The 15,372-nt window shown below is 31.5% G+C and overlaps 1 protein-coding gene and 1 long non-coding RNA gene across 2 annotated transcripts; one reads left to right on the top strand and one right to left on the bottom strand.

Annotated features, from left to right (window-relative positions):
* The first annotated feature begins 1,298 nt into the window (after nt 1-1,298).
* Nucleotides 1,299-3,681, top strand: LOC105788566 (polyadenylate-binding protein 1). The gene is made up of 6 exons (XM_012615512.2): nt 1,299-1,565; nt 1,668-1,770; nt 2,039-2,109; nt 2,665-2,856; nt 2,940-3,064; nt 3,210-3,681. The coding sequence occupies exons 1-6, from the start codon at nt 1,410-1,412 to the stop codon at nt 3,253-3,255; spliced, it is 693 nt and encodes a 230-aa protein (XP_012470966.1). The 5' UTR covers nt 1,299-1,409; the 3' UTR covers nt 3,256-3,681.
* A 6,453-nt stretch (nt 3,682-10,134) lies between these two features.
* Nucleotides 10,135-10,650, bottom strand: LOC105789654 (uncharacterized). The gene is made up of 3 exons (XR_008190871.1): nt 10,529-10,650; nt 10,334-10,440; nt 10,135-10,193 (listed from the first exon to the last, which is right to left on the bottom strand). It is a non-coding gene; the product is annotated as an uncharacterized LOC105789654 (long non-coding RNA).
* Between the last annotated feature and the right edge of the window lie 4,722 nt (nt 10,651-15,372).

The following is a 15,372-nucleotide window of genomic DNA, read 5'->3' on the forward strand; positions in this document are numbered from 1 at the left end:
TCGTCGTCCCTTCTTCTTGGATTTAAAGGGTCACGTCATTCCCTTTGGACACACAATTGCCGCTGCCTATCCTCTTCCAATAGTAAATACGTGATTGCCATGGATCCTAAACCATGGCATGTATTCCGGAACGCACGCTAACTTTGGAACGATGATCGGTTCCCGAGTAGGTATATAATCATATCGATCTTCCCACATTTAGATATAGTGTGACTAGAATCTTGGCCAATCCGTATGTAATTGTCGTAAGTCGATTCTGTGATGATCATCCAACACCTCAGGTGCCACGGGAGTCGATTACCGGAATCCAAATTGTCATAATACTCTGTCTGACTGGTGCATCTCCACGATCGCAAAGTTGACCAATGAGACTTTTACATGCCAAGCGTTCAAATTTTGAAAGTATTCATCCAGAATTACTGTCCGAATTGTCGGATCCTCGTATAGTTTCCATTGAAACTATATGAACATTATGGAAATATTAGTTATATACATAATACTATATACTAAATACTAAATACGAATCGACTATATCATTATGTATATCTATTTTATTTAATACTTACTTGTGCTTCCGATCGTTGGTCTAATAGAAGTCGTATATCTTCAAAAGAGGTAGGTAATCGAGCATAAATTGCCGAATGGTTCGACCTAATTAAATAAAATTTTAGCATATGATTATATTTTAAATCTACGTAATAATTGTAAAATCTAATATAAAATTTACCTCCTTATGAGTGGGAATGTATATGGGTGGTCCACTCGATGACGTAAAAATGGAAAGCGAAACCGTGCCCATGACTGCAGTAGTGATAGGCAACCTCCGAGAACGAGATTCTAAAACCGTGCCCATGACTCGTAAATATTAATTAATAACATTTACGGACTCAATAATCGGAGAACGAGATTCTAAAACCACCATTTTGAACACCACTGATTTTCGGATTGCTATAGTGAAACTCAACGCAACTGTAAATCTATGATGCGAAGTATAAATATGAATGAAAACCAAAAACACAACTTACAATTATAAAAGATAAAGATGATGAAATAAAAAATTGAAAGAAAGCAAACTTAAGAAGAGAATTTGAAAACTAGGGAAATTAAGAAGGATGTTGTTTCATTATTCAGAGTTTTTGAATATTCGAATTGCAAAAATTAAACTTATCATGTTTGAATCTTTGTTGAAATAAGAACAAATAAAAATCAAAATTGTGGGCTTTGGGAGGTCAGGCAAAATAAAATCCGAGGCCGGACCTGGATCTTATATTAGGCCTACAAGCTGCGTTAATGATATATATTTTTTTTATTTCTTGTGTGATCCCCAATTCGAGAAGCAATAACCTAAATCCAAAATCCCCTAATTTGAGTATTTGACAAATTCCAAAGCAAAAAAACAGAGAGAGAGAATGGAGCAACACGAAGGGCAAGAGCACGAAGTGTACGGAGGGGAGATCCCAGACGAGGAAGGAGAAATGGACGCTGACATCGACATTTCTGGTGCTGCTGAGGATTACGAAGGCAATGACCAAGAACTTGAACACGATCCCAATTCCAATTCCAAGGTCTCCCTCTTTCTTTTCCTTTACTTTTCCTTACCTTTACCTTAGCTTTTCGCTAATTCAAATCAACCTCTTCTCTTTTTTTTCCCTTATAATTCATTTTAGGACTTGGAAGATATGAAAAAGAGACTTAAGGAGATCGAGGAAGAAGCCGGGGCTTTACGTGAAATGCAGGCCAAAGTCGAGAAGGAGATGGGCGCTGTCCAAGGTTTTTCTCCTCTCTTTTTTAACTCTTTTTTTTTGGGGGGGGTATTTGATCTGAATTTTTAGGTATATCTCTGAACAATTTCTGGATTCATTTCCGTCTTAAATTGAGAAAGAAAACATCTTCGTTAATTTTGAAAAATAAATTAAACGTCCTTATTATTAATTTTAATATTTATTTTTGAATTATGGATTGTTGTGTGTGTTTGAATTGTTATTTTCTAGAAAACTTACTTGTTTATTTGCTTTCTTTTCCTGGTATGTATATGCAGATTCCCCAGGTGCTTCTGCAACCCAAGCTGAAAAGGAGGAAGTCGATTCCAGATCTATTTACGTTGGTAATGTGAGGTTTATCAACCCTTTCCTATGCCCTCTTTTTCCCCCTTGAATGTTCTTTGTTTTGTTTATCAGGCTAAATCATTTACATTTACCTTGTTAGCTGTCCAATTAATATCTTGATTATGGAAATTCACTTATAAGTTAAGCTAATTTTATGATTATGTTTTTTGAGTTTGGGCAACGGATGCAAGAGTAGTTTTGCCAGTTTGATCCCTTCAACCTAATTTGGTTTTATGTTTGTGTATATCGTGTAGCTTGAAAGTGCTTTGTTTTGTGCATGTGCTTGAACAATTAAATTTTAGTTATTAGAGATGGCGAGTTCAATGTGATTCAAATTAGTTTGATCGATAAGAAGTTAAGAACTTATTGAGGGGGAACATTAATGTAGTTTGTCATATGCTGTTTTACGTTGTTTGGCTTGTTTAGGTAACTTTGAGACGGTTTAGGTGTACAATTAATAAATGATCTCAATGTTTTGTAGATCTCTCTGGTGCATGTGAACAAATGATCTTAGATGCCAGCTGACTCTGTATTTCTTTATATATCTTTGTAACAACAGGTAGACTATGCATGTACACCTGAGGAAGTTCAGCAGCATTTCCAATCTTGTGGAACCGTGAACAGAGTAACAATTTTGACCGACAAGTTTGGTCAACCTAAAGGATTTGCCTATGTTGAATTTGTTGAAGTTGATGCTGTTCAAAATGCTCTACTGTTAAATGAATCAGAATTGCATGGTCGTCAGTTGAAGGTTTGTGACTTGATCTACATGTGGAGTATTACTTCATGAATATAACCTACATGATAGTGAAAGCATGTTTGGTTAATTCTCAGGTCTCTGCAAAACGAACAAATATTCCTGGGATGAAACAGTATCGAGGAAGGCGACCCAACCCATTTTTCCGCTCCAGAAGGCCTTTCATTCCTGGTCCTGCTTACTACCCTGCGTATGGTTATGGGTAAGCATAGAAATAAGTTGGCCTTGTTGGTTGTTTGATAGGACAAAATGGAGCATAACCAGTTTATGTTTTGGTTTCTCTGCATGTTAGTGAGTCGCTGTTGGTTTTGGTATCCATTTTATTAACTTAGTTGCTGCATTTTCAGGAGGGTACCAAGGTTCAGGCGGCCTATGAGATACAGGCCGTATTAAGATGGATGCCGTTGTTAGAAGCTGCAATTTCGAGAAGACCATTACTTATAGTTTAACAATGGTCATATTGATGTTCTGTAACAGGGAGGGGGAATGATGAAGTGCAATTTGCTTGCCAAAGGGCTGGCCGGATTTCTCTCAAATTGTGAGCTTGCGGGAGGTGATGGAACTATTAATTTGAGCTTTGCTAATGCTTTTGGTGGATGGGATAAATGAAAAAGAGATGCATATTTAATGTTGTAGTGAAATATTATATAAGAATTTTGGGTGGGAGATTGAAGATGTAAGTTTCTCAATGGCGGGGGATGCATTGACTGACTTTCACGTAGATCATAGTGCGTAGAAAGTTTGCTTTCCCAATTGCTTTTTGATGATTTTGTATTTAAATTAGTTACTGGAAGGAAGAAAGCTTTGAACATTACATCATCTTATCTGGTACTGATCTTACATTTTATGATCACGTTTTAGTATAATCATTTTAGAATTGATTTTTTATGTTTTATTTTATCCTACGAATAAAGTCGTAAAATTAGTTTTATTCTTAAAAATAATAAAATTGAATAAAATATGTAATGTATAAAATCAAATTTTATCATTTTATATGAAAGGGCTATATGCTTTTTCCTAATTTGGTATCTAATTTTTTTTGTCACAAATATTATATAAAATATTTTTCGTTATTTAAAGTGGTACTTAAATTATATATATATACATATATATTAAGCTGGTACTTAGTTCTTTTTGGTCAGAAGTGGTATCGATATTTCATTACCCAAAGCAGTATGTAACCTATACTCTATTACCCAAATCGTTTAAGAAATATCTCTTAGTCAATCATTTTATTACATGTGATACTTTTTAATTAAAATTAAATTAAATTATAAAAAAATCATATTTAATCAAAATAAAACTTTACAAAAAGAATTTATACTCTCTCCTCCTTCCTACGATTCTTCCTTCTCTTTTAATGCAGTTTCTTTAACTTTTAGATAACTTTTCTTTGTAATCTTAATTTTTTTTTCTACTCAACTTCTTAATATTTAGATTTCATGCTTTATTTGAAATTTTTTGGTTATTTTTAAGAAAAATAATACATAAGCTTTGAATCAAGGTGAGAAAGGAATCAAAATTTGGGTTTTGTCGCCGAAAAAAGGGTTTTGTCCCAAGTTCTTAAATTTTCTGTCAGTAAAAAGTTCTTGGGTGAAGAACAAAATAGAAGAATATGTTTATAATTTATTTTTTCTTTTAACTTAAGGAAATATATTTTACCTTTTTTGAATTTTTTAGTTAAACATTTAAGTATGTCACATAAAAAAATGACATCTTGGGAAAAAGAGGTATAGTTTTAAGTACCATTTATGATTTATTCCTTTATAAAAATTATTAATCATATTTTATTAAATAAAATGATATTTAATAAATGAAATTACATTTATAAATTTTGTTAATGTTACAAACTAAATCTCATTAATTAATATTATTAATACATTATAGTTTTTCATTTTAAAATTAAAAAAAATTCAAATATTATCTAAATATTAAAATGTTGTTATCGGTGTATAACTAGACTTGTTAAAGGGTCAGGCTACATACTCAAGCTTGAAAGATTGGCCAAAATTTGGAGAGGGTTTGGGTGAAAATGTTAGATCCAAATAATGAGTTTAGGCAAAAAAAAATTAGGCATGTTTAAAATATGAGTTGAGCTTGAACATTCAAGGCCAGAACTCGACCCATTTTTCAAATTTTGTAATGCATTATATTATGTTATTTTTATATATTATATAATTTATAACAAATACAAATTAAATCTAGAGTACCATATAATATTATGAAGTAAATGTTTTAAAATTGTTAAATGGTTTATATATAAAATTTTAATAAATGAAAACATATATTAAAGTATTAAATTAAATATTAAAAATATTTTTAAAATATAATATAGGCTGATCTAAAATGAGTTTGGATTAGTTATTTACAAATATAGACAAATTTAAGTAAAATTTTAGGATCATGTTTCTGTTGTTAATATTATGCTTAAGCTTGGCTTGAACTCAATCCAGTTCGACATGATCCACGAGTACTTCTATGTGTAACAATTTCATCTTTATAACATCCGAACTTTTATCAGACAAGAAAAGATGTTATAGAAAGAATTGAAGGCAAAAGATATAAGTAGAATGAGAATATTATGAAATAGTAGAGAAAAATCAAAGTATATTTAGTTAGATGTTAGATATGTGTATTACATTAAATGACTTTGTTCCTCTTGGAATAATTCTTAACTTTTATTTTTATTTTAATGCGAAGGGTTTCATTGGATTCTTATGGCTTTCTACTACTGGTCGATATAAGTTATCTGGATTAAAGAACATATTCTTCTGATGATTGGAGCAGCCCTAATTTATTTACAATATTTTCATTGATAAATTTTATATCTAAGTATGCAAAGTCCATTTTGACTTATAAATCTAAACTCACAATTGAACTTTTTTATTACATGTAAATAGGTAGATGAAAGGGTCAGACGTAAAGGATTATACGAAATAGATGCGTCACCTTATTTTATATCTTTTATTAATTATTTAATATTATTTTAATATTTTTTCTATTTCATTGAAATATCATTTTAGTAATTTCTTTTATTTTGAAATCCTAAATCCTGAAACTATGAACCCTAAATCTTAGATCCCAAATTTTAAACTATAGACACTAAACTCTAAACCTTAAACTCATACCTTGAACTTTTGATCTTGGACCTTAAACCTGAAGTCCAGGGTTTTAGGATCCAAAATACAGGATATAAGATCCAAAATTTAGATTATAAGATTTTGATTCAAAGTTTAGGGTTTATAATTGAAAATTCAAATTAAAAAAAAATTACTAAAATAACAAGTCAATGACATGAAAAAGATAATAAAATAGTATTAAATAATTAGTCAAAGATAAAGGATGATATCACGTTTGGTTTCTATTTATGGACAAGCTTGTTTTTAGTCACCTATAAAGACCATTTTTTAAAAGGAAAAAGTTCTGCTTACACCGTGTAATGCATATTAGATGTTGTTGTAGTTAAATATATGCTGTTAATGGTGTCTGGTTTCGAGGATAAGAATGTAATGCCTTCCTGTCGTGGCAATTAGCTGCCTATCCCACCTAGAGGTGATCATGAGTTGGGCTACTCGGTCCGGCCCGCTTGAAAAATGGGAGGGTTCGAGTAAAAATATAGGTTTAAAATATGAGTTTGAGAAAAAAAGAGGCCTGTTTAGAAAACGGGCCGGCCCTCGGGTAAAACTTTTTTTGCCCGGGCCCAGCCTAGCCCAAATTATATATTAAATATATATATACATATTATTTTTAATCAAATATACTTTTTTAACTTTCATGTTTAACTTTTTTTATGCTATTTTGGTGTTGTAAAATTTAATATGAGCCGGGGTCGGGCTTAGCAATTTTCTTTCAGGATGGGCTTAGACAATTTTTAGGCCCATATTTTGGGTTGGGCTAGGCCCGGGCCTAAAAAATGAGCTTAAAATTTTATCTGAGCCCGACTCGACCCGGCCCATTATCACCTTTAATCCCACCTCCTTATTAAAACAATATTAATGGTCTTCTTCTTTTTTAAATTTTAAATTTTATAAGTCAAATTAAAATATTTATTTTTAGTTTTCTTAAGTGAATTTCATTAAGGAGCGTCTTAAAATTGCTTTTTGTAATAACATATTTAAATTAATAAATACATTAATTCCTTCATTAATATTATACTATGTAATTCCCAATTTGACAAAAAAAATTGAATTCTAAGTTTAAATTTTACAATATTCAAATATCACGTTCTTAAAGATGACAATACGTATAATAAATATTTTCTAGATTGAAGCTAAAGCAGTTCTTAAAGGTCTGAAACTAGTCTGGGATAAAGGATTAAGACAAGTTAAATTGGAGAGTGACAATGTTTGTTAACAACGTTGTTGAAATTCAGATCATTAATGACTTGTATCTCAAAGATTGGAGAGTAAATTTCAAGAGTATCTGCAGAACAAATAATAAAGTGGCGGATCGCCTAGCCAAGATAATTAGTAATGACATTAACCATTTAATAGTACTTAAAAAACCGCCATCCGAGATCAAGGCCTTACTAGAAGAGAATATTTGTTCAGGTATTTTTGTGGAATCAAGTAATGATTATTATTATTTTCTTGTATTTAGGCTTGATATATTTTCCTTTCTACAAAAAAAAATATCACGTTTAAATTCTCTAAAAGTTTATTCTGAATTTAAATTATATTATACACAATAATTTCTAATTACGGTTAATTGATTTTCATTATTATATTAATAATTTTACGTATGCTTATAAACTCCTTAATTACGTAAAACTTAATTTAAAGCAACTGTCCGGGAGAGCCGCGCCTCGCCTTTCTTCAATAAAATATTTTACTAATTTAACCTTATCAAAATATATACAATTTATTTAACAAAAGCATGCGCATTTCTATTTAGATATGGTTCATATCAATCAAATTCTTCCCTTTCAATAGTAAATTAAAAAAAAATTTATGGATACCATATTGACTACCTCATTTAAAATAATTGATAAAAGGGGAGGATTTGAATTTAGGAATTCCACTAAAAAATTTTGTTGCAACGGGGAAGAAATTGAAAGAGAAAAATCGCTTCATGAGATTGGGATGTGGTGACTGTTATGATGCAACGTCAGCGCTGAGGATTTATGCACTTTGAATTTTCACCTTCAAATTCTGTCACCTAATGTTGTGCACTTCTTTCAACCACGGCGGCCTGCTTTCTTTGACTCCCTCATCATCACATTCAAATACCCATGGAAGAAAGTTTTTAATGTACCACTATTCATTAATTAAAATATGGAGTTTTCACTTACTAATCACATAATTAATATATCATTTCATGTATAACAACTATTTATTAACAGTCTTATTTATGGTTTTCATGATAAACTCATTTGCAACATTTAGGGCACGTTTGGTTCGCTGTAATGGAATAGAGGCGTAATGGCAATTCAATTGTTTGGTTGAATATAATGGAATAGAGGCGTAATAGTATTCTTGTGTTTGGTTGAATGGAATTGAGGTATAATAGTATAAGGGAAAAAACTGAAATGACTAGAATACCCTTAGCAGAAATTTGTTTAGGTAAATGATTATTGTTATTGTTATTAAATTTTAATAAGATTATTAATATCAATAATAAATAATTTAATCATATTTTAACATAATTATTATTAAATATAATTTAATTAAAATATATAATTTAATAAATTTCTTAATATTAAATATTCTTATATGAATTTACTAAAATCATAATATATAATACTATAAAAATAATATATAATATATTTTATTATTTTTAAACCGCAATACATATTTAATGTGCTAAAATATCATTAGTGAAACAAATAATTTAATTATTCTACAATAAAAACAAAATATTAAAAGTAATAAATAACTTGAGAATTATATTTTACATCCAAACATAATATTCATATATTAACAAAAAGTTACATAATTTCATTAGTTTACATGTCATAATATCCAAACATAATATTCATATATTAATAAAAAGACTAATTTACTTTTTGCTTTAATGTATAAAGAGTAATTTACTCATTTTCCAGTGGAAAGGGCAAAATACAATGTAACTCCTAATATAATGGCTTCTATAGTACTTTTACCGTTTTGTTAGTTTTTCAAGTATTCTGAAGGAATTGGATTGCTTTTAGCATGGAACAGAGACCTATTACTGTGCAACTTATCAAATGGAGAATTGGAAGGTTGTTTTTTTGGTAACTTTGATGTGCAACATTTGGATTATAATTTCTTTTGCAGAAATGATCATATGAACGAATTTCTTCTTCTATTTTTTTGTTCATTATAACTTGAGAGAGATTTCCCACAGACAGGATGGCTGTTAGAATAAATCCTCATGGTGAATTCTATATTATATATTGGGATGCCTGCACATAGATCGGCCAAGTGCTAAGAAAAGCCAAGTAAACTGCAAGGAGAGTTAAACTATACTTCATTTTCTGTCAAATTAAGACCATCTCAAATATGCACAAGGACTTTGACAAATGTTGGTGAGGCAAATTCATCTTTTGCACAAGGTAACTTAATGACATTTACTCGAGAAAAATCAGAATATAAAATTGGTGAATTCACTCAAGGGTATGTCAAGTACATAACTATATCTAACACTCATCAATTACATCCAGTTATAGATGTGAAGTATCTTTGCTTTTCTAAACTCAAAATCAATACTTGACATTGGTTTGCTTAAAAAATGTAAATAGTAATAATGTCTATCATAATATCAACAACAACAATAATTAGAAAGGTTTGAGAGAAAAATCAATGAAAAAGAATTAATATGGTCATTTCATGTGCCAAAGAAGTCCTACAAAGTGCATTTATATGAAATAGAAACATTGGAAAATCAGCCAGTTTACTCTGGAATTAAGGTAAATGATCAGCTACACAAAGCCAGCCTAGAAAAGTAAATCAACAATACAAAGACAAAAGATGAATTTTTCAATGAAAATATCCATGAGATTGCACATTTCCCATCCTGAAAGTTATTAAGACTATTATGACAGCTCAAGATACAATCTATTAAATATATGCATAAAACAAAGTCAAATCAGTACCTCTAGGAAATCTAAAGCAGCCGAGGCAGAATTGAACCCTGTTCTTGGATCTTGACTAGAAATTCTTTCATTGCTGTTTCGACAACCGCTTCGAGTTGCTTTATAATGTTGTCCTTAAGTTCTTTGTTTGAATCCTTGGTTTTACTTGAGAATTTCTCCGCATAGTTGGATTCAAATACTAAAGCAAGAGCCTCACATGTCTGCTGCACATAGTGCTTCATCGTTACTGTCTAATATGTTGGAGAAGTATGTAATTGCCCTGCATCCAAATTTACAGATCTATCAATGAAATTTCAAATTAGTTTGTAGATGGAAAACAAAAAGAAAGACGATAACTATCTAGAGGTTGTAATTGTTAAAAATTTACAATAAATGGGACTTTTTAATTAAAAGGCTCACCCTTGCCAATTTTTGTGACTTAGCCTCCACCCATCAATGGTAGAAAGAAGAAAGGACCAAGCGGATATCATGGCAGTTAAAACGGCTGGTGAATCTTTCCTTTCAATCTGATGAAACATAGAAGGAAACCTATCCTTTTAGGCTCCAATTTAAATTACAGAATATATAGATAAAAATATCAGTTAAAATTCATACACTAGAGTCAGTTCCAGGATTAATTAAGTCCCAAAGTAACTTCATTACTGATTCAGTCTCATCCGAGTTGCTTGCACTGAAAAATGTAACAACAGTCAAGCAACCAAGAATCTGCGCAATACAAGAAACTAAACCATACATCCAATGCATATGCATAACTCTGCTATATGCATATATATATTCAATGCATAACTATTTGATTTCATTCATTCAAACAACTAGCATTAGTTTTCAACATATTTTTACAAAATTTCCTTCTTACCACATTATCATATAATTTCATGGCAAACATTAACAAATCTCCCTCTAGATATACATATAATAAACATAATTATCACTTATCACATTAATCAAAAACATAGGATTCGGATGCTAGCCGCAGTATAGAAGCAATATTTGAAAACGAAATTTCATTATTTTCCTACTAAAAACATGAAACACCATCAAGATACATCTAAAAACACAAATTACAATTGCAGGCTCATATTGCTTAAAAGCTTCTGATTTGATGTATTCAGGAAAAAGCAAAGATATCAATGACAGCTTTATGATGTTGGAAATCTGTGAGAACTCGAAAAAGATAATGAAACTTACTATATCTCCTCTTGTCCACTATCTTCTTTGACTAAAGAGATCAAGTAAAACCCCAAACTTTTACAATTACTGCAAAGTAAACGTTAACTACTGCATAAACTCTAAACTTTTACTTTTGCACTTCTGGAGAAGTTCAAGTTCTGAAGCCAATGGTTCGAAAATACTCGACTAACATACTTTCATCAGTTCCCTCAGGTAAATTACAAACATAGATGGAACCATTTGTAGGGTATCCTCTTCCTGAATTGCTTGCCATAGTTTCTTCACATCATCAAAATCCTTCTCGAAAGTTCTAAACAAAATTAAATGCTCCGCTAAATTTATAATTAGAAATAAATGTAAAAAAAATGATTAATTGATACTGCATAGTGGCATTAACAGAAAATATTATAAAATTTATTAATATTACAATGAAATAAACACAGATAGAAAAAGAAAAGATTGAAGCTAAATCAAAATTTTAAACTAAATAAATTAAAAACACTAAAATATAGGATAATTGGGAAACATAGATAAAGATCTGAAGCGTAGAAATTAAAGGAAAGGATACAAGGTATTCTCACTGGTAGTAGAGGCACAGGCAGCGGTGCTGGAAGTTCAAATATGTGAAAGTGATGACATTTTTCGTTCCTGATAAAATGAAGAGCAAAAATGTAGGAGAAGATAAAGCTGAGGGCAGAAATCGATTTTAAGTTCCCAAACGTAAGAAGGAAAAATCAATGAAGAAAAGAAGTAAAAATATTACCTCTACAATCAATAGAAGGGAAACGTCGGAGAGGATGAAGCTTGATGAGGGTAGAAAAAGATTACCTCCTTTCCCGCTACTGTTTCTTAGTCGCTGCAAGAAGGGAAGAATGGTGAAGCCCTTTGGCTGTCAGCGTACCTTTGGCTGGAAGAAGATGAAGGCGAATCGATTTGGCTGGAAGAAGATGCGAAAACGTAAAGGTTTATCGATTTGGCTTGATTTGAGGATATGAAATCGATGAGAAATTTTTGGGGAGAAGAAGGCAGGTTATTTTGGTCTCAAAATTAAAGAAGAAAACGGTGAATAGCTATTACAAACTAAAACCCCGGAATACCTATTACAGCTGCTGAGGGAATAGGCAAGGAATAGCAAAACCTCCGAATCAGTAAACTGTGAACCAAACGGCGTATTGGGTGGGGCCACCGAATCGGGGTGTAATGGCTAATCCATTACACCCAACCAAACATGGTGTTAGTAAATTACGGTGAAATATATAGTAGGATATAGAAAATTTAGGCCATAATGGGTGTTGATATACACTCGGCGCTGCCCACAACAAAAATAACTGATCGATATCTCAAGTCACCTTCAACTAGTACTAACAACGAAACTAACTAATTAGTGAACTTTAAGATATAGAAACATACACAAAACTATCTCCCCCTGTTAACATAACAACTATATCCAAAACTAATTCCAACCTAGTTTACTAGGGCATTTAAATTCATTCTCGTATTAGTTCGCAATGGAATCACATCATTTTCACTTGCATTAAATGCAAGTATTGTAACACTCCAAAATTCTTGTTTTTGAATTGTGAAATTATGGTAAGTAAATTAATTTGTTTTGGTGGATAAGAGTTCTATTTATGTGCCTAAGGTCTTATGTTCAAATCTTTTTCCATGAATTTTTATTAATTTTTGTTCCAACCCTTGACTTTGAACATCTAGCTTATCTATTATTTTTACTCAACTGTTGATAAGAATGAGCATGTGGGTTAAGTAGTAAGGCTTCAACTTGCCTAGAGGTTTTGTGTTTGAATCTTGTGCAAGCAAAGCAACAATATTTTTTTGCTAATTCCTGTCTGTGCCACCTAGGAGGGCATAATTTGAGTTGAATTTGAATTCTAAGAAATCTGGATAAGTGAGATTTGATCAGATCTTATTTTTTTAAAATTTTTTTATAGTTGACAAAATCCCAAAAATTGCTCCTTGTTTTTCGTCCCTCTTTCTCCGTCTTTCATTTTGGTTGATTTTTCAAGACTAATTCTCTTTTTGTTGTCAAAAGTTTCTTCAATATTTCCTTTACAATTTTCCTTCCTTCCTCTTTTTCTCTTTTTCGAAATTGCTCTTTTTCTCTCTTGTTGATCCTACTTCTGTTGCGATGTACATCATTTTGTTAATCCTTGTCTTGTGTGTTTTGGGTGTGTAGTTAGCAGGTCCGTCACTATGTAAGTGTTATTTGTGTTGCCTATTTCCCATAGTATGTTATTATCTCTTAATATCATGAAAGGTGGGTGTTTAGTGTGGTTGTTAATTTTGTTTTGATCATTATTAGGTTCTTGTAGGTCAAGACTGTATAGCAGTCACTTCTCTAGAAAATTGATATACTTGGCCATCTCTACAATAAAAAGGTGAGTAATCGAATGCCACATTAGGGACTATTTTGGCTGCTAGGGCCGAATGCCCTACTATTTTGGCCAGATGCTTTTTAAAGAAAGGATCATTTTCTTTTAGTGATTGCTAATCCGATTAAGTTGGATGTCATGTTAGGTTCTGAAATTACTGTTGTTGTGTTAGCATTGAAAAACAATCAGGTGTGTAACTTCAATCTCGAAAATCTGTGAATGGCACAAAGCCGAAAAGATTACTGTCGACGCCACACAGGTTGGGCCAGGTAGACTATATGGGTCCATTTTTTTATAAAATTTAGTTAGGGCCGTGTTTGAAGTGCGTTTCGAGGTTAGGTACTTGTAGGGTCTATTATGTGATATATATGACTCCGGTATATGAAGTTTGTTGTAATGATATTGTATGCGTAACATTTGAAAGCATGTCTATAGTGTAAATTTTGCATTTGATTTGTAAATCTGAAAATTCTGTTAGAATGTTTTTGGTCTGTTAAAGCATGATTCATCTATGTGCATCTGAGTATGTATTATATTTCAGCACGTGTATTGGGATGGGATAATTATGTGAAGGAGAAAGTGTTGGTAGTTTAATGATTTGCCCTATCTGGTGGTTTAACCACATATTTGCTATGGTGGCTTGACCATATTTATTTGATTCTAGTGGATTACCATATTATTTCTGGCAGCTTTGATTGCATATTTCTGTACAGTGACATATGATTACTTATTTTAGTGTGTGGGATTGGATGAGTATTTATTACCTAAATTGGTGTGTAGGGATGGACGGATATGGTGTGTAGCGGATGGGGGTAGGATTTGTATCTGATATGTGAAATATGTTGCATTTCATGTTATTCCATGTCATATGTATTTGATATGCTTATAATGTTGCATTGCATAAAATTACCATGTCAACTGTGTCTGTTCAGTTATTAAATATGTGTGATTATATGATATACATTATATGCATGAGGGCTAAGTTGCACATTGAGCTTTGTTAGCTCACCTTATATTTTTAATCTTTTCGGATAATCAACAAACTTAGGATTGGACGACGTGTAGAAGCTCGAGTTGGATTCTCAATAATAAAATGATTTTTAATAGATTTATTGTTTAATATGGATTTTTGGACTATTGGTACTTTTGGACTTGCTTTTTGGTTTTTGGTTTATTTCGTTAGACTCTTTGATATAATTAGCATCGTTAAATTGTAAATTACGCGTTTTTACAAACTAAAACTACGATTTTCAAAATTAACAACTTAGAAATTTCCGTTGCAAAAATAAAATAATCACTTACGTATTTTCTGTAAAATAAATAACTTGAATGAGAATTTTTCTAAAAACTTGTAAGAGATTTGCCAAGTTAATATTGTCGAAACTCACGTCTTTCTAGTTAAAATCTAGAGTTCTAAAATGAGATTTTGTAATACCTCAAGTTTTGGCCATAACGTCTAGACCGGGTGTGGGGTGTTACATTTAGTGGTATCAGAGTCTGGTTCAAAACTCGGGCTGTGGTTTTTAGGTTTGAAATCTCATGGAAAATTATTTTAAAACTATACAATTAGATTTTCACTATTTTGATGTTTAAGCCTGTAAAAAGAGAATTCGAGACTCCGGTGCTGATCTAGTAAGTTACTTTTACATTAGCTATATAAAGACAAACAAGTAAAACTGTAGTGATAAGATTACTCTGCTTTAACTAAAGACTGAGATAACTCCGATAAAACTCTAGACTTAGGATTTTTAATAACCTAAGCTAATCCATAAAATTTCTAAACTGTAGATAATTAAAGATATTGAATACATGAGGTGTGTGAGGTCGCGGTATTCGAGGGCGTGGTGGATGCCGTCGAGGGACTCGAGTTGAGTCATC

The sequence above is a fragment of the Gossypium raimondii genome, chromosome 2 (assembly GCF_025698545.1).
Source record: "Gossypium raimondii isolate GPD5lz chromosome 2, ASM2569854v1, whole genome shotgun sequence".
NCBI lineage: Eukaryota > Viridiplantae > Streptophyta > Magnoliopsida > Malvales > Malvaceae > Gossypium > Gossypium raimondii.